Source organism: Astyanax mexicanus, chromosome 17 (assembly GCF_023375975.1).
Source record: "Astyanax mexicanus isolate ESR-SI-001 chromosome 17, AstMex3_surface, whole genome shotgun sequence".
NCBI lineage: Eukaryota > Metazoa > Chordata > Actinopteri > Characiformes > Acestrorhamphidae > Astyanax > Astyanax mexicanus.
The window spans coordinates 25,303,398-25,326,622 of NC_064424.1; the positions used below are offsets into that span (position 1 = coordinate 25,303,398).

Sequence of the window (23,225 nt, forward strand, 5' to 3'; positions counted from 1 at the left end):
TTACATAAACACTGTAAAGTTGCAAACAACAGTGACTGTTTTTAATTGAACTCTAGAGAAGATCTTATCAGAGTTTCTCTTTTAACACTACCAGAGTTACTAGATCAACACTGAAATAGTTATATTTCTGACACTGTTGACTGTGTTAAATTAACTGTAGCCCAGTGAGAATTATATAAACACTATATATTAACACTTATGGATTTGATTGAACACTTTTGCCTAGGATCACAAAATTCACACCTGGTTCTAGAATATGCAAGTTTACCTTGGAATATTTATGAGATGTCTCTGCACGTTCCTGTACATGGGTCAGGTTTCGTTGTTTGTGACACCATTCCCATGGTGGATGTGGATTGCTGTCAGCATATCCTTCCATTAACTCTGTAACCACACAAGCCACAAATCTTCCATCACTGAAGAACAGGATTATCCAAGTGACAGTTGGAATGCAACACTTTAAGAAGAATCTGCAATTCCGAGGTCCTTCCGCTTCATCACTCTCCTCGTCAGTTTTCTCAATCGGGCTGGATCTCTGTTCTCGTCTTTCTTCAGGAGTTTTCTGACCTTTATTTTCAACATCAGATTTCTGATTTACAAAATCCTGTTTATACAGCTCACACATAATGCAATATGTGACCGTTAAGGTGATGAAGGCAGGAACGAACAGGTAAAATACGAAAAACACCCATCTAAGGACTTCTTCACAAGGGCACATGAAGTCCTTCTCAACAAACTCAGCCGCAAAAACAAGACCAACTAAGATTAAGATTAAAAATCCATTTTTCTTGTTAATATTCGGGGTCAGTTTCTGAAGCATCTGTGGCATTACCATTTCTGATTTCACACTCTCTGAGCGCACGAAGACCATAAAGAGAAGAACTCAGTTATATATAAGGAAATAGGAAACTAATATATGCAGTTGGAGTGCTAAATGTTGTACCAATCCAACTGGTTCATGTGCACACCAATGATCTACTGTTTAGCTGTGAAATGATCTGATGTTATCACTGATCGTGTGCATGATTGGGCTCCGTAAGAAACTGTTCTCGTTACCTGTACATCTTTTGCTAAGCCTTGAGCGATAAAAACTGTACATTAGAAATGAGCCATGCAAATAGGAAAAAAGAACAATTAGTGAATAAAGGAAAAAAAATAGCGGTTAGCTTGTGTATATACAGGGACTTTATGATACACATTCCTTTTTTCTTTCTCACCACTCAAGTCCTCACCAAGATTCTGGGGTGGTCAGTCCATTGTTCTGAGACCACGCTCTGCTTCTTTGCTTGCGGGATCAAAATGTGTTTCTAAAACTACAGTACAAAACAATTTGGCCGTAACAACTGTCCAAGGCCTGGTAGACCACTGTTGTAAAGCCACTATTATAAAATGTGTATTCAATAAAATATAAAAATTGTAAAAATATTTGCCCCTTACAGATTTGTATGTACATGTATTTGCTTTGTTGTCATACATTTTTACAATTTACACAAACAAAGTTCAGACAAAGATAATCTAAGTAAAAACTAAAGACAGATTTTAAATGATGATTTCATTGACATTTTTTCACATTTTTTTCATCACATTTTTTGGAAACCTGAATTCAGTTTCACTAGCCACAACCAGACCTGATTACTGTTAGACATTGACATTATTCTGCAAAGGTCACAAAGTAATTTTTAAGGCTTTGGGACTCCCCTGGACTACAGTGAGAGCTGATATTCACCAATGGAGAAAACACTGAAACACAAGTGAACCATCCCATGACTGGCCTTCTGAAATTACTCCAAAAGGGCATGGACAACTTATTCAGGAGGTCACAAAAAACCCAGAACAATATTTAAAGAACTGCCGGTCTCACCTATCTCAGTTAGGGTCAGTGTTAATGATTCAAAAATAAGAAAGAATACTGTTCTAAGGCAAAAAAAAAAAAACACTACTGATCAAAACGAAACACCACAGCCCATCTTACAACAACAACAAAAAAAAATGTTAATGATCCCCAGAACTTTGGGGAAATATTCTGTTGATTGATTAGATAAAAGTGGTACTTTTGGAAGGTGTGTGTCATGTTACATCTACACAAACAGCACACAAACAAGTCCACTTCTGAAAGGCTTTAAAAAACAAAATGGAAATTTTGGAGACTGATTGGGATCCTGTGGAATGGGACCCTGTTAATGCTCAAAAACCCTCCAATGTAGTTGAAACAATCAAAACAATTTTGCAAAGAAGAATGGGCGGTTGTTATTTCCCTTCATAAATGCAATTAAAAACTGCTTTTTTAAAATATTTATTTAGATCATATTTATCTGACATTAAAATGTGTTTGTTAATCTTAATACTATACAATATTATAATTGTTATATATTTTTAGAGTAACAACCCCAGTTACCCATCAGGAAGCTAGAAAAGAAAGGACGAAAAAGTAAAGAAAAAACAAGACAGTGGTAAGTGATGTTATAAAGGGAGTTTTTCTTCTTTGTTGCCTTCCCTTTCTTAGCTACCTCATACTTGTGCTCTCCTTCACTCTGTCTCAGTCACTCCTGCAGATTACCTGTGTGAGGGAGGAGCTGACTGATTGATCCTGGTCCTGCCTCGCAAAAAAAGCGCTGGCAGCAGGGACGTGCACAGGACTCTTGAAGGGCAGTTGCTCTAACCTGAAGAAAGGGCACCAGGGCACCCCCCCACAAAAAAAGCACACTGTCTTTATTGAAATATATTACAGTGTGAAAATGTACGCAGTGTAAAGTGTTAACAGGGTAGCAGCGTACTTTCACACTAAAAGTTAAAAAAAACTTTTTTTCTGGTGAAGCGTGCTGCGTGTCCCCCACTACTCCCGCGCCCCTCCCTTTTGCCTATCTCTCGAGGTGTCTGAATCTGAATGATTGATTCTGAAAACGTTGTTTTACGAAACTTCAATCAAAATTACGAATTATAAAGAAAATCTTGTTGAAATATGAAAGCATATTTGCCTATATTATTTTTTCCCCTCCCTCGGAAGGGCAATATCAGCCAAGAACGGCAAAAGGGCAGTTGCCCAAGCACATTGGGCCATAGCGTCTGCACGTCAGTGGCTGGCAGATGTGGAGTTTAGATGTGGACATTATTGTCATTCGCATCACATGTGGTGCATGAGGTGGAACGAAATTGTGAACTCACGGTCCACTTTACACCCAAGAGCAACTTTTAAAATAGATAAATATAGATAAAATAAAATAAAATAAAAATAAGAACACAATAAAAATAGAATAGAACAAAATAGATAAAGATAATACACAAAAATAAGGAGAGTAGGCAGATGGAGGCAACATGACACCTGACCCATTCAACCACCACGCTGCCCAGACCAAACCATCTGGCCACTACTTTTATTGTTTGTGCTGTTGGGAGTAAATATGAACTGTTAAAGGTAATTGAAGATGGATATATGTTATTTAACCTTAATGTTCTGTCTTAATAACTTTTGTAAATACACCTCAAACATGTGTTTCGTTAGAGAGGGAGGGAAGATTCATTTATTTTTGTTTCTTTATTTTTTTAAAGCTCTGTTCTGGAAAGCCCACAAGACCCAGTGAAGATGGTAGGAGACAGGAGGATGTTAACCAAGCGGTATCGCATGTTCTTTCTTCCTGCTTTTGTTTTAACTAGACTCTACAACTAGCACTGCTTCCAGCTGACCAGATAAACACCGCAGACTTTATAAACACACTTACAGAAGAAAATTCAGTGTAACTTAATGCTAAATATTTTTTCATTACCCCTGTGCAACTAAGAGGCAATGTGCAATTATTTATAAATACAATCTTAGAAGTTCTTGACCTTTTTTTTTATTTATATTGTATATATTGAGCTGTTTGATTTTTGTACTGAGTGCCTTGCTATTTATCCCTTTGTTGCTGTAATACTGTGTATTTCCCCAAGGATTTCCTTACTCACTTCTTACTTATGTTAACAAGATAAAGAAAACACAGATCTGTTCCAGATTTTTTTTGCTGTGGTCCAGGGGTGTCTTGGTCAGGGTTGGGTGGGACTGTGTTGTAGGCTGGTTCCATTTTGTCTGTTGGTCCTGACCTAGACTCAGAGATGAGGCCACAGTCACATCTCTTGTCCTCTGGACACATCTAGGTTTCTACCTAAATGATGAGTAACTCTGGCGGTCATCTGGTTTCATAAAAAAGGTCACTCGCATCTACTCACTGATAGGATGCATGTTCCTAGGCTCAAAGATGAGGCAAATAATCAGACAACCAGATATTGATAGGTCTGATGTTGTTACCAGGGCTCTCAAGTTTTGAAGTTTGATGGGAGTGAGATTGGGGGGTGGTGGGTTGTTGATGCGCGCAGTTCTTCTTCAGATGTTCAACCGGTCTTTGTGTGTTCAAAGGGGGGGGGGGGGGGGGGGGGATGTTGTCCTCAGATGTTCAATGTGGGGAGTGTGTTTCAGAACTTTCTACACGCGCCTGACACTCTGGCTGAAACTCCAGCCTCTTTGACTAGTACAACAGAGCGATCTATATTCTGATTGGCTCAACGACAGTATATTATAATATACAGTCGATGGATTGGCAAGCGTGAGAAATACCATGTGTGGCGTGTGAGCGTGTGAACTCGCTGAGATGCGTGTGTCACACGCTCAAAGCGTGAGACTTGAGAACACTGTTGTTACATTGTCAGCTTTGCAACACATCACATGGCCTTTAGTAAATGTCAATCAAACCCAAGTAAGCCAGGAGGTTGCAGACTTTATCCCAGTTGATTCCACATCTATCCATCTCCATGGGCCCTGGAATGGTTGGGATGGTTCTTCCTCTCCCCAGTGACTCAACATGTGCTTTATCATCCAGCACTGATGTTATCTTATGTAATAAAATTAGCAGTTTGCATTTTCCTCCATGTGTGTTCAACTCTTGTGGAGTTTTGTTAGCGGCAGTTTGAGAAGATGTGGTGCCCTCATCATCTGTGCAAAATATGTGTTGTCCTAGATATTGAGGGAACTGGAAATAACTAACATAATGATTTGAGCTTCATTTAAAGCCTGTGTAAACGTAGGGTGAGCAGACGTCCTCTTTTTCCCGGACATGTTCTACTTTTGAGACCTAAAAAAATGTCGGGGGGGGAATTTCAAAATCGTCCAGGATTTTGTTTGACTGCCTCAAACCTAATACATGTACAGTGCATTGTGATTAGAATTGGCACTCCGTTCCATTCCACTCCATTCCAGGTTTCTCTGTATAGCAAATTAGTTATGGCCTTCTCCTCAAATCTATCTACTTTGCATGAGTAAAAGTCACAGACAGGTTCACTGCTGTAGCCTCCGCGTCCTCCTAAGGTGAAGACAGCAGCAGCAGACAGGGAGAGCAGGCTTGTGAGGGAGAAACCGAGGGACAGACTGAGCAGAAATCTGGGGTAGTAAAGTTAGTAAAGTTAGGACAACACAGGGACTTTGAGGTGATGGAGGTAACGTTAGCTCTATTACATGAGAATGATGAGTAATGGCTGATAGCAAATGGTCAAGAATGAGAAGTGTTGGATGAGCAGCAAGTGTATATTTTAGGCTACATCATTTTATTTTAGATATTTAGGTTAAAGGTGTTTTGAAAGACTGCATAGTTTGAGTTTTGTAGCCTCTATACTGTGGATCAACATGTTTTAAAAAGCACTAAAACAAGTGAAATAACAGATTTTAAAACTGATAAATGATCAGTTAACTTAAAAAGTAAGTGGAAAAAAATAAAGTAACATTAGCAAGAGGTATGCCCACACTGAATAAGAGTTAAACAGTGTCAAATGCTTTTAAGACATAGTTGTGTTGCATGAATTCATAAAGCAGCCCTGTTTGTAGCCTGATATAAATACATGTTAGAGCTGTTTAAAGGAGGAAGCACATTTAACCTGAATTAGAAATGAGCTGTTATATCAGAGAAATTCAGAAAATACATATTAGACATGAATTCAATAAACGTCAATGTAATCTAGCCTGGTTGTTTTTTAGCAGGTCACTCAGGTGTTACATTTTTGTATGATGGTGTGGCTGTTCATGGCACAGGCAAATGAAAAAAAATTAAGTGGCATCACAGTGGACAGGTGAAACAGAGCTGCAGTTCTTCTTGGTGAGCAGAATAATGTCTTACCATGGTGTTACTGACTATATACTATATACTGACTAAATGCTTTGGCATGTCACTTAACATCCTGGACCATTAATCTGTACTGTTAAAATAGCACAGGTGCAGGCCAGGGTTTATCTCAAGCTTAGCAAAAAATGATGCACTTTTGTGATATGATTAAGCATTTTATTGGTTACTTCAATGTATTTTCTCAAACACAACAAACTGAAACTCTCTTAAATTAAATTTTCGTTTAAGAGTGTAATGTTGTTGATGTCACACACTTTTTTACATGTTCAATGTTTTTAATTGAAATTATTGATGAATAGACTAATACAAATGCTCCAAAATTACTTTTTGCATTAACTTCCATTACATACATGTGAAGCTGCTGAGGTACTAAATCCTAAACCATATACATACATACCAAACAATTTCCTAACCTTTAAAAAATGATTTATTGTGGTAATTTCCCCCTCTGCTGGCACCCTCCCCAGTATAAGATGTCTGTATACTCACAATATGCAAACCAGTCAATCAATAATAAGGCTCCCTGGTGACATAAAACCATCTGCATCTCACCACTATCAGCCCAAACTGCTTTCCCTTCTGCCATGTCACTAAACCCATACATCACCCATTGTACCTCCCAAACTACTCTTCAAATTTGAGCTGAGTCAGCAAGAATCAGGGGGTTTAGTTACTCTTTAAGGAACTGATATTTATTATGCAACAGCAACTATATTGGAAAAACACAATAATACGTGTTAAATAACTTACTGAGTCTACCTTGTAAAAGACAAAGAAGGAAAACAAGCATTTAGAATTTTGTGAACTGTCTTTAGGATTTCAAAACAGTGTCTACCCACTTCTTTAATGAATTAGAACAGATATCAGCAAAAACAAATTTGTCCTCGCATTCTCCATGTCCAGAGATAAGAACTCCATACAGAATGTCCACTATCTTCTTCTTATTAAACATTCCTTTCACTTGCTCTTTTTTCAGAACACCAGATCCAGAGTCCCCCTGTTAGGATGCAAAGAGAGGAAAGACGAAAACAGAAGAAAAAAGATGCTTCTGTTAAAAAAAAAAACTCAAGATGATTTAATCATTGATTAGTCAGGTTAAGACAGTGTTCAGAGTGTCCAATATGAACAGCTCTGTATACTTGTGTCTATAACATTTGCAAAGCAAATCAAATATGTATGTAGCAGTAAACATTGGTGTCGTCCAGTTTTATATGAATCATGATAATACCTTAATGATTATGTGAAAAAACCTAACTCCTCCCTGAACACAACTTTAACACATTACAAACAAATGAATAAAGATCAAGGGAAAAAGGTTAGTTCAGCCAGTGTTTTCCAAAAAACTTGTTACCCCAAAATCATCACAGTAGATCACCAAGTCAGTTTAATTTTAGGGACTGCAATCTGCACAGTTAGGAATATAAGCTATTTTGAGTCGAGTTCACTTGCTGTGGTTCAAATGAAAGTGACAACAGGTGACCAGCATTATGCTGGTACAAGTGGGCATGGGTTCCTCTATGGCAGGGATGTCCAAACTATGGCCCATGGGCCATTTGCGGCCCGTTTCCCTTTTTTGAGCGGCCCGCGAGGTATTTTAAAAATAGAATGAAAGTTGGCCCGCTTTTAAGCAGGTTTTTATAACGTGAGATTCAAAGTTTGAATGCTAGGTGTCAGAAACGGGCCAAATAGTCTAAAAGCAGCGAGAGTGATGTTGTAGCGGAAAAAAAACGGGCCAAATAGTCTAAAAGTGGAGAGGATGCGCATTTCTAGTGCAGAAAAACGGGCCAAAAAGAGTCTAAAAGCAGAGAGGGTGCGCATTTCTAGCACAGAAAAACGGGGCAAAAGAGTCTAAAAGCAGAGAGCGTGCGCATTTCTAGTGCAGAAAATCAGGCCAAAGAGTCTAAAAGCGGAGAGAGTGCTCATTTGTAGCGCAGAAAAACGGGCCAAAGAGTCTAAAAGCGGAGAGAGTGCTCAGTTCTAGCGCAGAAAAACAGGCCAAAGAGTCTAAAAGCAGCGAGAGTGAAGTTGTAGCGGAAAAAAACGGGCCAAAGAGTCTAAAAGTGGAGAGGGTGCGCATTTCTAGCACAGAAAAACGGGCCAAAGAGTCTAAAAGCGGAGAGCGTGCGCATTTCTAGTGCAGAAAAACAGGCCAAAGAGTCTAAAAGCGGAGAGAGTGCTCAGTTGTAGCGCAGAAAAACGGGCCAAAGAGTCTAAAAGCGGAGAGGGTGCGCATTTCTAGCGCAGAAAAACAGGCCAAAGACTCTAAAAGCAGAGAGGGTGCGCATTTCTAGCACAGAAAAACGGGGCAAAAGAGTCTAAAAGCGGAGAGCGTGCGCATTTCTAGTGCAGAAAATCAGGCCAAAGAGTCTAAAAGCGGAGAGAGTGCTCAGTTGTAGCGCAGAAAAACGGGCCAAAGAGTCTAAAAGCGGAGAGAGTGCTCAGTTCTAGCGCAGAAAAACAGGCCAAAGAGTCTAAAAGCAGCGAGAGTGAAGTTGTAGCGGAAAAAATGGGCCAAAGAGTCTAAAAGTGGAGAGGGTGCGCATTTCTAGCACAGAAAAACGGGGCAAAAGAGTCTAAAAGCGGAGAGCGTGCGCATTTCTAGTGCAGAAAAACAGGCCAAAGAGTCTAAAAGCGGAGAGAGTGCTCAGTTGTAGCGCAGAAAAACGGGCCAAAGAGTCTAAAAGCGGAGAGGGTGCGCATTTCTAGCGCAGAAAAACAGGCCAAAGACTCTAAAAGCAGAGAGGGTGCGCATTTCTAGCACAGAAAAACGGGGCAAAAGAGTCTAAAAGCGGAGAGCGTGCGCATTTCCAGTGCAGAAAAACAGGCCAAAGAGTCTAAAAGCGGAGAGAGTGCTCAGTTGTAGCGCAGAAAAACGGGCCAAAGAGTCTAAAAGCGGAGAGAGTGCTCAGTTCTAGCGCAGAAAAACAGGCCAAAGAGTCTAAAAGCAGCGAGAGTGAAGTTTTAGCGGAAAAAAACGGGCCAAAGAGTCTAAAAGTGGAGAGGGTGCGCATTTCTAGCACAGAAAAACGGGGCAAAAGAGTCTAAAAGCAGAGAGCGTGCGCATTTCTAGTGCAGAAAAACAGGCCAAAGAGTCTAAAAGCGGAGAGAGTGCTCAGTTGTAGCGCAGAAAAATGGGCCAAAGAGTCTAAAAGCGGAGAGGGTGCACATTTCTAGCGCAGAAAAACGGGGCAAAAGAGTCTAAAAGCGGAGAGAGTGCACATTTCTAGCACAGAAAAATGAGGCAAAAGAGTCTAAAAGCAGAGAGCGTGCGCATTTCTAGTGCAGAAAAACAGGCCAAAGAGTCTAAAAGCGGAGAGAGTGCTCAGTTGTAGCGCAGAAAAACGGGCCAAAGAGTCTAAAAGCAGCGAGAGTGAAGTTGTAGCGGAAAAAAACGGGCCAAAGAGTCTAAAAGTGGAGAGGATGCGCATTTCTAGTGCAGAAAAACGGGCCAAAAAGAGTCTAAAAGCAGAGAGGGTGCGCATTTCTAGCACAGAAAAACGGGGCAAAAGAGTCTAAAAGCAGAGAGCGTGCGCATTTCTAGTGCAGAAAATCAGGCCAAAGAGTCTAAAAGCGGAGAGAGTGCTCAGTTGTAGCGCAGAAAAACGGGCCAAAGAGTCTAAAAGCGGAGAGAGTGCTCAGTTCTAGCGCAGAAAAACAGGCCAAAGAGTCTAAAAGCAGCGAGAGTGAAGTTGTAGCGGAAAAAAACGGGCCAAAGAGTCTAAAAGTGGAGAGGGTGCGCATTTCTAGCACAGAAAAACGGGGCAAAAGAGTCTAAAAGCGGAGAGCGTGTGCATTTCTAGTGCAGAAAAACAGGCCAAAGAGTCTAAAAGCGGAGAGAGTGCTCAGTTGTAGCGCAGAAAAACGGGCCAAAGAGTCTAAAAGCGGAGAGGGTGCGCATTTCTAGCGCAGAAAAACGGGGCAAAAGAGTCTAAAAGCGGAGAGAGTGCTCAGTTGTAGCGCAGAAAAACGGGCCAAAGAGTCTAAAAGCGGAGAGAGTGCTCAGTTCTAGCGCAGAAAAACAGGCCAAAGAGTCTAAAAGCAGCGAGAGTGAAGTTGTAGCGGAAAAAAACGGGCCAAAGAGTCTAAAAGTGGAGAGGGTGCGCATTTCTAGCACAGAAAAACGGGGCAAAAGAGTCTAAAAGCTGCCATAATTAAGGAGTTTAATATTAAGAAACATCATGAAATTAAACATCAATTTGAAAAATCTTAGTTTACACAACACTGTCAAAGATGAAGGTAGTAAGTCAAGTAAAATGGTGTGTAAATGTAATAATCAGGAAAAAAGTATTATTTAAAGTGGTATATTTCATTATTTGTTTTATTACAGAGTGTGGCCCGTGACTTCAAATATATTTCTCCTTCTGGCCCCCAACAAAAAACGTTTGGACACCCCTGATCTATGGCATTACATCAATGTCAAAAGTCGGGGGCGCAAAAAAATGTACCTGTCTGTACATTTTGTGTGCAAATGTACTGATCGTGAGCGCAAATGTGAAACTGAAAAAGGGAATCATGTGCACACTAAACAAAATATCACTCTCGATCTTTACTTTTCTCCCTCTTGGGTGTTTTTTTTTCTTGAATTCACAGTGGTCCTCATGCGTTATGCGAATTGCCTGCGGCTGTTCTTTTTGCTTGAGTGAGGCTACTGCGCTCGAGTGTTGAAGGGGTGATTTTGACTGTTTGTGGGTGGGGTCAGGGTCACCTATCTCAGCGAATGCTATTGGCCGATATAGGTATAGCCGATACAGTAGATGGTGACGGACCACCTACTAAACAGCCGAATTCATACAACAAATCTCCAGAGACTGGAGCCGGTCGCTCCAGTGTGTGTGTAGTGGTCCACACTACTAATATTTGTTATTCCCAACTTGTTATTTATTATCATATTAATATTAGTTGTTGTACTAGTACTAGTATTATTGTTGTAGGACTATCATTGTCATGTATATTCTGCCACATATTTAGGACCTAAAGTGGAGTTATGAATATAACTTAATCTTGGGAGATTGATCCACACCCTTACTCCTCCCACTCACCACCGTATATATAAACCGTCACTTCATCTCAACCTGCGTGTTGAACAATTTCGCACCCACCTTCTCCCCATCTTCCTCCTTCTTTCCTTATCCCTTTTCTCTTTCTGTATCTCTTCTTGTGGTGGGGCTTAAGCTTCCTCTGAGTTTGACCCCCCCAACCCACTAGCAAATGTAGTCTTATTAAAACGCCCCTCCAATACACTCAACAAATGTTAAGCTTACTGTACTACACAGTTAACACACATCTTCCTACCTTGCAAACTTTCATTTCCTCCTTGTCAGGTTTTCCACAGTAGATATGCTTGTAGTTTGGGCCAGTTTCAGAAGCTTCTGGACACTCAGTCTTGATGAGGGCATTAACTTCCATGCACATCAAATCTCCTGCAGCTGGACCTAAAGTAACATTTCTCAGTTACTCTTCTTTGATATACTGAACCATATGTGTCTGATTAAATATCAGTTTGTGGTTGGTCAAATTGTCTGGAAATGATTTTTTCCACTGTACAAATATCAAAATGGAAAGCTATTTTATCAATAAAAATATCGTTTTTTTATACTTCAGGTCAAATATCCAACATTTGTAACTATGAACAAAAGCCCATCCGGTCACCTAACATATTAGCTTTATTAGCTAATTAGCAAATTAAAAATATGTAAAAGAACAACAAGGAATTTGAAATAAAAATAAAATAAGAATAAAGCATGAATAAAACATACATGATTAAAACAAAGAGAAGTAAAATGAAAAACGTAAAAGAACAACAAGGAATTGGAAATAAAATTAAAATAAGAATAAAACATAATATAAAAGTGCCGTTACAGAATAAAAGTGGGCGGAGCTGCAGTGTTTTAAACTGAGCTGAAAGCCTGATCAAACATGTAGGTTTTCAGTCTGGATTTTAACATGTTTAGTGTTGGAGCTCTTCTAACACTCTCTGTTAACTGGTTCCATTTAAGAGCAGCGTAGTAACTAAACGCCGCCTCTCCGTGTTTAGTTTTTACTTTAGGCAGCTCTAACTGAGCAGTTCCTGATGATCTGAGAGTTCTGCTTGGCTCATACTGCTGGAGCTCATTAGATAAATATGCTGGTCCTGCACCATTAAGACATTTATAGACCAGTAACAGTATCTTAAAGTCTATTCTGTAACATACTGGTATCCAGTGCAGGGATTTAAGGATGGGGGTGATGTGCTCTCTTCTTTTACTTCTAGTCAGAACTCTGGCTGCTGAATTCTATAAGAAAGAGACTGGGCAAGTGCCAAGACAAAAAACACTGCTGAGCAAAAAGAACATTTAGGCTTGTCTCAGCTTGCCAGAAAACACCTTGATGATCCCCAAGACTCTTGTGAAAATATTCTGTGAACTCAAGACAAAAGTTGAATTTTTGGAAGGTGTGTGTCCCGTGACATCTGATATGAAAGTATCACCGCATTTCAGAAAAAGAACATCAAACCTAAAGTAAATGATGGTCTGGGGCAGCAGGACAATGATCCAAAACACACCAGCATGTCCAGTTCATTGCAAGTTACTGCAAACGCTTAATCGCAGTTGTTGCTGCTTTTTTGCCTTATTAATAAAAACTTTTATTTAAAAAAAATCATTTTGTGTTTATTTGTGTTGTATTTGACTAATATTCACATTTGTTTGATGATCTCAAAAATTAAAGAGTGACAAAAATAAAAAAGAAATCATGAAGTGGACAAACACTTTTTCACACTACTGTATGTCTATTGCTGCTGCTGCTGCTGTTACTAATACCACTACTACTGTATTTGCTTCTCACCTTCTTCAGAAGTGGCTCCTTTTCCAGAAAGCTGTAATTTCTGTCCAGCACTGGGGGTCACACATGTTGAGGGCAGCATAGCCGCCTTAATGTTAGTGGATTTTGGAAGCTTCAGTAATATGATGGGCTCATATAATGGATGGCGGATATTGGCGTTGTCAATGGTCATTTGTTGTTTTTTACTTGCGGATATCTTTGGGTGGCCACCAAGCTCCACTTTCAATGTGCTAATGAGAGTAAAAAAATACAATAAATAAGCAAATATTAGACACAAAACACATATCAGAAGAGAGAACTAATTTCAGCTACAGTGGCTTGCAAAATCATTCATACCGCTTTAACTTTTCCATATTTTGTCACCTTACAACCACAGACTTAAATGTATTTGATTGAGATTTCAAGTGATAGACAAAAACAAAGCATTGCATCATTGTGAAGTGGAATGAAAATGATACATGGCTTTCAAAATTTGTATCAAATAAAATTCCAAAAAGTGTGATGTGCTATTTACTCTAAAGCCCCTAAATAAAATCCAGTGCAATTAACTGCTTGAGTTAATGAGTCCAGCTGTGTGTAGCTTAGTCACACCTGTTGTGTGAAGGCCTCAGTGGTTTGTTAGAGAACACTAGTGAACAAACAGCATCATGAAGAGCAAGGAACTCAACAAACAGGTCAGATATAAAGTTTTGTAGAAGTTTAAAGCAGGGTTAGGTCATTAAAACACATCCCAAGCTTTGAGCATCCCAATGAACACTGTTCAATCCATCATCCAAAAATAGAAAAAGTAATCTACACCTGCAAACCTACAGAGTCATGGCCGTCCACACAAACTGACAGATCAAGCAAGGAGAGCACTGGTTAAAGAAGCAGCCAAGAGACCCATGGTCACTCTGGATGTGCTGCAGAAATCCACAACTCAGGTGGGAGAATCTGTATGCAAGAAGACAACTATCATAAGTCATGCACTCCACAAATATGGCCTTTATGGAAGAGTGTCAGGAAGAAATCCATTGTTCAAAGAAACATATGGATTGCTGTTTGCAGTTGCAGCAAACATGTGGAAGAAGGTGCTGTGGTCAGATGAGACCAATGTTGAACTTTCTGGCCTAAATTCAAAGCATTATTTTTTGGGGAGGAAAGCTAACACTGCTCATTACTCTGAAAACACCATCCCCACTGTGAAAAATGGTGGTGGCAGCATTATGCTTTAGAGATGCTTTTCTTCAGCAGGAACAGGGAAGCTGGTCAGAGTTAAAGGGGCAATCCAGGAAGAAAACCTGTTGAAGGCAACAAAACACTTGAGACTAGGAAGGAGATTCACCTTCCAGCAAGACAATGACCCTAAACATACAGCCAAAGCTACAGTGGAATGGTTTAGATCAAAGAATATTCATGTGTTAGAATGGCCCAGTCTTAAATTGCATTGAGCTTCTGTGGTAAGAAGTAAAACTTTGTTGTTGACAGATGCTCTCCATGTAACTTGGCTGAGCTTGAGCTGTTTTATAAAGACGAATGGGGCAAAATCACAGTCTCTAGATGTGCAAAGCTGGTAGAGACAAACCCCAAAGCATTACAGTTGTAATTGCGGTGAATGGTGGCTCTACTAAGTATGGATATAGGGGTGCTGAAAACTTTTCCATGTCACACTTTTCTGATTTTCATTTGTTAAAAATGTTGAAAACCATGTATCATTTTCGTTTATGCAATACTTTGTGTTTGTGTATCACTTAAAATCTCAATAAAATACATTTAAGTATGTGGTTGTAAAATGACAAAATGTGGAAAAGTTCAAGGGATATGAATACTTTTGCAAGCATTTGCCCAATATGGAACAGCTTTAAATGTAATATTATATGATTTTCTGACCCGTCTAAACCGCCATAGCAGTGTGATGCAGTGATCACCCATTGCTTATGTATGAGTGTGCCACCGCAGTTTATGGGGGGATCACCGCTGATAGGTTCGTACAGCACCTGCACGTGGTGGAGTCTCTCTGTTTCGACACACGAATGTGCAGACACCAACCGCTTCTCAATTTCTGAGGATGTTACACCTAAAATGATACCAATAGGTTTTAGTGCGCAAAATCATTTAGTACACAGACACAGATGTATATATTTTAACATAGTAATATATAATGTAGTGTAACAAACCTTTTTTTACATAAGGTAATAAAAAACAATAATCCACAATGAAAAAGTAAAAAGTATTAATACAAAATAATGTTGCATAAAATGTGAAATTAAAGAACTATTAAAAAATATATAATTGAATAAAACATGAATAAAAGTAAGTATATAAAAATACACTTAAATAAATTGTCAATGTAGATGTTTTATTTATTTATTTATTTTATTTAGTTGTTTTTTGCATTTTTTTTATTTTGGTGTATAGTGGCACTAAGCTATTCATCTTTCAAATTTCCAGGTGATGTGTGACTTATCTTCCTATTCATGTGTTTCTCTTTAATAATAAACAAGATTTTCTCCCCAATACAATCCTTCAGGATTATCTTTCAGAATTCTGATGGATTGTTAATACCCAATTTCCCTGCTGTAAATATGAATTAATTGTATTGGTCATCATAGTAAATACAGTAAATATGAACACAACAAGTAGTTTTATCACCTTTACACATGAAACATTAGCAATTCTTAGTATTAACTAATATCATTATAGTTGTGCTGTTAATGTGCGGTTTCTGAGGCTGGTAACTCAAATAATCTTTTCCTATGCAACATTGTTAACTCTTGTTTTTTGTTTGTTTTTTTCTGGGGCTGTCCTGATGAAAGCCAGTTTCATCAAAACGTTTTTTGATGGTATGAGGGATACTTTCAAAGTTCTTGAATTTTTTCAGATTTTTTTAAAGATTTCTTAAAGTTGTTCTTGCCACAATATGGATTAAAACATTACTCAAATAGGGCTATTCACTGTATACCTACTCTACCTCTTCACAACTTTACACCTGATGCTCTCTAACACATTAAAAGAGCAAGAAATTCAAGTTAATTATCATCTTGCTGCAGATGGTGTCACTGTGCATCGGTCAACAATACAGCTCACTTTTTGTATGACCAAACAACTCAATCTTTGTTTCATCAGTCCACAGGACCTTCTTCCAAAATTAAGCTGGCTTGTCCAAATGTGCTTTTGCACACCTCAGGCGACTCTGTTTGTGGTGTGCTTGCAGAAATGGCTTCTTTCGCATCACTCTCCCATACAGCTTCTCCGCTGTATTGTTGACCGATGCACAGTGACACCATCTGCAGCAAGATGATGCTGCACCTCTTTGGAGGTGGTCTGTGGATTGTCCTTGACTGTTCTCACCATTCTTCTTCTCTGCCTTTCTGATATTTTTCTTGGCCTGCCACTTCTGGGCTTAACAAGAACTGTCCCTGTGGTCTTCCATTTCCTTACTATGTTTCTCACAGTGGAAACTGACAGGTTAAATCTCTGAGACAACTTTTTGTATCCTTCCCCTGAACAACTATGTTGAACAATCTTTGTTTTTAGATCATTTGAGAGTTGTTTTGATGAGCCCATGATGCCGCTCTTCAGAGGAGATTCAAATAGGAGAACAACTTGCAATTGGCCACCTTAAATACCTTTTCTCATGATTGGATACACCTGGCTATGAAGTTCAAAGCTCAATGAGGTTACCAAACCAATTTTGTGCTTCAGTTAGTCAGTAAAAAATAGTTTTTTTGTCTATTTGTCTGTTAGTACAATAAACCTCATTTCAATCCTGAAATATTACTTTGTCCATCAGTTATTAGATATATCAAACTGAATAGGCTGTTGCAAACACCCAAATATTTAGAACTAAAAATGACTAAGATTAATAGGGGTGCCCAAACCTTTTCATATGACTGTAAATAATGATAGATTGTATCAGTGAAATGTGGTGATACTCGTGAACAAACAAAGTTTAGAAATCCTGTTAGCGGCAAAAAAAAAAAATGTTAAGAGCAACTTTACATCATGACCAGAAGTAAAAAAAATTGGAGTTGCAAGGTTTTTGCATGACAGCAACGATATAGCGTATAAATGTAATGGTATGTGCCTGAATGTTGAATGTATTCAATATGGGGACATACCACTTGCTGTGGAATGCAGGTGAAATTTGCATCATACAAGTTCAATAAGGCTAATGTACTTGAGTCAGCATGCACCTGTGATGACTGCAAGAATTAAAAACATATATAGTTTTAAGAGTTTTTTATATAATGTCTTTGTATAAGCATTGTCCGAGCTAACAGCTAATCACGGTGAACGTTTAATGATAACATCAGACTTACAGATCAAATAAATGAAGTAACATCATGTCACTGATAGACAGAAAAGGTTTGATTAGTAGAACTGGTGGCCACTTGTGGGCCTGTGGATGGAGGTCAAAAGGATAAAAGAATTGGATCTTACCTACTGCCAAAAGTGAGAGAAGCAGGAAAATAGTCTTCACCATGGTGATCAGGTCTTCAGTGTCTGGTTTAGAGCGGATGCCTGAAACGCATCAGACTTTTAAACCCGTTCAGCACCCCATCATCTCCACCTCTTCACCAATCACAGAGACTGCAGCTTATCAGTCCAGTTATCCTGTGCTTGTTAATCATCAACTGTAGCAAGAGCAGCAAGGAGTCTCAATTTCATTGGGTGTTTCAATATCAATATAACATAACTTTTGTACACAGAACATAGTTGTTTCTATTTGTAAATACATTTATGACAGATGTTTTTATATATATTCTAGGTATTTCAATTTGTCATTTACAATGGGTAGAATAATTATTTGAGACACTGTCAACTTTGCACGTTTTCCCATCGACAAAAAATGGAGAGGTCTGTCATTTTTATCCTGAGTACACTTAACAGTGATAGACAGAATCTAAAAAATGTATTCCATTAAATCTCATTGTATGATTTTTAAATGATTCATTTGCATTTTATTGCATGAAATAAGTAAATTTCTTGACCAAGTTTGCACACACTGCAGAGGGGACAATGGCCCACTCTTCCATACAGATCACCGAGTCTTTGCTCCCTCCAATTTTGTACTGAAATCCTTTATACGGAGCCACTCCTTAGTTGCACTGGCTGTGTGTTTCAGGTCATTGTCATGCTGGAAGACCCAGCCACGACCCATCTTTAATGCTCTTACTCCATCCTCTCTTCAATATGGTGCAGTTGTCCTGTCCCCTTTGCAGAAAAGCTCCCCCAAAGTATGATGTTTCCAACCTCATGCTTCACAGATGGGATGGTGTTCTCACTCATCATGTTGCACTCATCCTTCTTCTTCCTCCTCCAAATACGGCAAGTGGATGTTGATCCCAAAAAGCTTTAATTTGGTCTCATCTGACCACATGACCTCCTCCCATGCCTCCTCTGAATCATCCAGATGGTCATTGGTGAACTTCAAACAGATTGAAGGTAAGTGTGCAGGGGGAAGCAGGGGGAACATGCATGCCCTGCAGAATTTGTATCTATGACGGCATAGTGTGTTACGAACAGTAATCTTTAAGACTTTGCCATTAGTGACCAAGTGTGAAATGGAACAGAAATGATACGTTTTTTTAATCAAATAAAAATCTGTGTGAAGTATTCAAAATTATTCAGCCCCCTTAACTCTAAAACCCCCTAAATAAAATCCAGTGCAGTCAACTGCCTTCAGAAGTCACTGAATAATTTAATAGAGTCCAGCTGTGTGTAATTTAGTCTCAGTATAAAAACACCTGTTGTGTGAAGGTCTCAGTGGTTTGTTAGAGAACACCAGAAAACAAACAGCATCTTGAAGAGCAAGGAACTCGTCAGACAGGTCAGAGATAAAGTTTTGGAGAAATTTAAAGCAGGCTTAGGTCATAAAACCACATCCCAAGCTTTGAGCATCCCAATGAGCACTGTTCAATCCATCATCCAAAAATAGAAAAAGTACTGTATACCTGCAAACCTACAGTCATGACAATTCACTCAAACTGAAAGATCAAGCAAGGAGAGCACTGGTTAAAAAAGCAGCCAAGAGGCCCATGGTCACTCTGGATGAGCTGCAGAAATCCACAACTCAGGTGGAAGAATCTTTCAACAGGACAACTATCATAAGTCATGAGCTCCACGAATATGGCATTCGTGGAAGAGTGTCAGGAAGAAATCCATTGTTTAAAGAAACATATGGATTGCTGTTTGCAGTGGAAGAAGGTGCTGTGGTCAGATGAGACCAATGTTGAACTTTCTGGCCTAAATGCAAAGCGCTATGAGAGGAGGAAAGGTAACACTGCTCATCACCTTGAACATACTATCCCCACTGTGAAACATGGCGGTGGCAGCATCATGCTTCAGCAGGGGCAGAGAAGCTGGTCAGAGTTGATAGGAAGATGGATGGAGCTAAATACAGGGCAATCCTGTAACAAAACCTTTTGAAGGCAACAAAAGACTTGAGCCTGGGAAGGAGATTCACTTTCCAGCAAGACAATGACCCTAAACATACAGTGGAATGGTTTAGATCAGGGGTGTCCAAACTACGGCCCGTTTCCTTTTTTGGAGCGGCCCGCGAGGTATTTTAGAAATAGAATGAAAGGTGGCCCGCTGTTAAGCAGGTTTTTATAATGTGAGATTCAAAGTTTGAAAGCTGGGTGTCAGAAACGGGCCAAAGTCTAAAAGCGGAGAGAGTGTGCATTTCTAGCGCAGAAAAACGGACCAAAGGAGGGTGCACATTTCTAGCGCAGATAAACGGGCCAAAGACTCTAAAAGCGGAGAGGGTAAGCATTTCTAGTGCAGATAAACGGGCCAAAGAGTCTAAAAGTGGAGAGGGTAAGCATTTCTAGCGCAGATAAACGGGGCAAAGAGTCTAAAAGCGGAGAGAGTACGTAGTTGTAGTGCAGAAAAACGGGCCAAAGGGTCCAAAAGCTGCCGTAATTCAATAGATTAATATTAAGAGACATCATAAAATTAAACATCAATTTGAAAAATCTTAATTTACACAACACTGTCAAAGATAAAGATAGTAAGTCAAGTAAAATGGTGTGTAAATGAAATAATCAGGAAAAAAGTATTATTTAAAGTGGTATATTTCATTATTTGTTTTATTACAGAGTGTGGCCCCCCATGACTTCAAATATATTTCTCCTTTTGGCCCCCAACAAAAAAAGTTTGGACACCCCTGGTTTAGATCAAAGAATATTTATGTGTTAGAATGGCCCAGTCTTAAATCGCATTGAGCATCTGTGGCAAGACATGACATTTTCTGTTCACAGATGCTCTCCATCTTACCTGGCTGAGTTTCAGCTGTTTTATAAAGAAGAATGGGCAAAAATCTCAGTCTAGATGCGCAAAGCTGATAGAGACAAACCCCAAAGCACTTACAGATGTAATTGCAGTGAATAGTGGCAAAGTATTGATATAGGGGGGCTGAATACTTTTGCACAACACACTGAGACACACACAGAATTTTATTAAACTTTCGAAATTAAAACATTCAAAATGTATCATGTTAGTAGCCATTTCAGTCAACTTTCTGGGTTTCCCCTGTGTTAGGCACAGTCAGTTTCACTCACCTATTGCATTTCAACACTGTAAGGTTGCAGTATTCTTTTAATAAAGGGCATTTCCTCAAATTAACCAGACTCCCTTGTGTGCCTCATTGTTCCTCTATAGCATGGCAACATTATTAAGTTTAAAGTTTAAAATTAAAATGTACACAGCATTTGAAACAGAAGGCCATCATGAACAATTCCACATTGTCCGTAACCCAGTTAACATCTGTTAACATGTGTTTATTGGGTCCTGTGATGAAAAACTCAGCACAATTGGTTTACACTTTAACCAGATTCAAATTCACATTTGCTTCAGCAGCTGCCTAAGCTGTTAAAGATGACCTGGACTATAAAGCCATAACGCTACAATGATCCTACAACAAACTACATAAGAAAGAAAAAGAGGATGGGAGTGTTGTATCTAGATCTGTTAATGATTCACACGGAGGTGCTTCGGTCTGCTGCCTGGATGAGCTAAAGAACTCATCTGCTTATTTTGCGTATCTGCTTTATTACTATTTCTTGTGGGAGCAGAGTTGTATGAGGAACCACAGATGAGCATATACGTATGACAACATTTTGTAACTTATTTAATTTTTTGACAGGTTTGACAGGCTAAAAATGGAACAGAAATGATACGTTTTTTTAATCAAATAAAAATCTGTGTGAAGTATTCAAAATTATTCAGCCCCCTTAACTCTAAAACCCCCTAAATAAAATCCAGTGCAGTCAACTGCCTTCAGAAGTCACTGAATAATTTAATAGAGTCCAGCTGTGTGTAATTTAGTCTCAGTATAAAAACACCTGTTGTGTGAAGGTCTCAGTGGTTTGTTAGAGAACACCAGAAAACAAACAGCATCTTGAAGAGCAAGGAACTCATCAGACAGGTCAGAGATAAAGTTTTGGAGAAATTTAAAGCAGGCTTAGGTCATAAAACCACATCCAAAGCTTTGAGCATCCCAATGAGCACTGTTCAATCCATCATCCAAAAATAGAAAAAGTACTGTATACCTGCAAACCTACAGTCATGACAATTCACTCAAACTGAAAGATCAAGCAAGGAGAGCACTGGTTAAAAAAGCAGCCAAGAGGCCCATGGTCACTCTGGATGAGCTGCAGAAATCCACAACTCAGGTGGAAGAATCTTTCAACAGGACAACTATCATAAGTCATGAGCTCCACGAATATGGCATTCATGGAAGAGTGTCAGGAAGAAATCCATTGTTTAAAGAAACATATGGATTGCTGTTTGCAGTGGAAGAAGGTGCTGTGGTCAGATGAGACCAATGTTGAACTTTCTGGCCTAAATGCAAAGCGCTATGAGAGGAGGAAAGGTAACACTGCTCATCACCTTGAACATACTATCCCCACTGTGAAACATGGCGGTGGCAGCATCATGCTTCAGCAGGGGCAGAGAAGCTGGTCAGAGTTGATAGGAAGATGGATGGAGCTAAATACAGGGCAATCCTGTAACAAAACCTTTTGAAGGCAACAAAAGACTTGAGCCTGGGAAGGAGATTCACTTTCCAGCAAGACAATGACCCTAAACATACAGTGGAATGGTTTAGATCAGGGGTGTCCAAACTACGGCCCGTTTCCTTTTTTGGAGCGGCCCGCGAGGTATTTTAGAAATAGAATGAAAGGTGGCCGCTGTTAAGCAGGTTTTTATAATGTGAGATTCAAAGTTTGAACGCTGGGTGTCAGAAACGGGCCAAAGTCTAAAAGCGGAGAGAGTGTGCATTTCTAGCGCAGAAAAACGGACCAAAGGAGGGTGCACATTTCTAGCGCAGATAAACGGGCCAAAGACTCTAAAAGTGGAGAGGGTAAGCATTTCTAGTGCAGATAAACGGGCCAAAGAGTCTAAAAGCGGAGAGAGTGCGCATTTCTAGCGCAGATAAACGGGGCAAAGAGTCTAAAAGCGGAGAGAGTACGTAGTTGTAGTGCAGAAAAACGGGCCAAAGGGTCCAAAAGCTGCCGTAATTCAGGAGATTAATATTAAGAGACATCATAAAATTAAACATCAATTTGAAAAATCTTAATTTACACAACACTGTCAAAGATAAAGATAGTAAGTCAAGTAAAATGGTGTGTAAATGAAATAATCAGGAAAAAAGTATTATTTAAAGTGGTATATTTCATTATTTGTTTTATTACAGAGTGTGGCCCCCCATGACTTCAAATATATTTCTCCTTTTGGCCCCCAACAAAAAAAGTTTGGACACCCCTGGTTTAGATCAAAGAATATTTATGTGTTAGAATGGCCCAGTCTTAAATCGCATTGAGCATCTGTGGCAAGACATGACATTTTCTGTTCACAGATGCTCTCCATCTTACCTGGCTGAGTTTCAGCTGTTTTATAAAGAAGAATGGGCAAAAATCTCAGTCTAGATGCGCAAAGCTGATAGAGACAAACCCCAAAGCACTTACAGATGTAATTGCAGTGAATAGTGGCAAAGTATTGATATAGGGGGGGGCTGAATACTTTTGCACAACACACTGAGACACACACAGAATTTTATTAAACTTTCAAAATTAAAACATTCAAAATGTATCATGTTAGTAGCCATTTCAGTCAACTTTCTGGGTTTCCCCTGTGTTAGGCACAGTCAGTTTCACTCACCTATTGCATTTCAACACTGTAAGGTTGCAGTATTCTTTTAATAAAGGGCATTTCCTCAAATTAACCAGACTCCCTTGTGTGCCTCATTGTTCCTCTATAGCATGGCAACATTATTAAGTTTAA

The 23,225-nt window shown here is 39.3% G+C and overlaps 2 protein-coding genes across 9 annotated transcripts in view; one reads left to right on the forward strand and one right to left on the reverse strand.

Moving 5' to 3' along the window:
- The window catches only part of rpl35 (ribosomal protein L35), a 657,733-nt gene that overhangs the window by 135,529 nt on the left and 498,979 nt on the right, over nt 1–23,225 (forward strand). The window lies entirely within an intron of this gene.
- On the reverse strand, nt 6,385–17,621 carry LOC111193832 (trypsin-like). The gene is made up of 5 exons (XM_049466268.1): nt 17,382–17,621; nt 14,829–15,015; nt 12,963–13,189; nt 11,433–11,572; nt 6,385–7,137 (listed from the first exon to the last, which is right to left on the reverse strand). Exons 1-5 carry the CDS (start codon nt 17,422–17,424, stop codon nt 6,952–6,954), a joined length of 783 nt encoding a protein of 260 aa, XP_049322225.1. The 5' UTR covers nt 17,425–17,621; the 3' UTR covers nt 6,385–6,951.

Coding starts and splice junctions, on each gene's coding strand:
- LOC111193832 (XM_049466268.1), bottom strand. CDS start 17,424: ATGGTGAAGACTATTTTCCTGCTTCTCTCACTTTTGGCAGTAG. Junction 13,190..14,828: donor TGCTATGGCGGTTTAGACGG/GTCAGAAAATCA, acceptor TACTCTCATTAG/CACATTGAAAGTGGAGCTTG. Junction 7,138..11,432: donor AGGAAATGAAAGTTTGCAAG/GTAGGAAGATGT, acceptor GCATCCTAACAG/GGGGACTCTGGATCTGGTGT.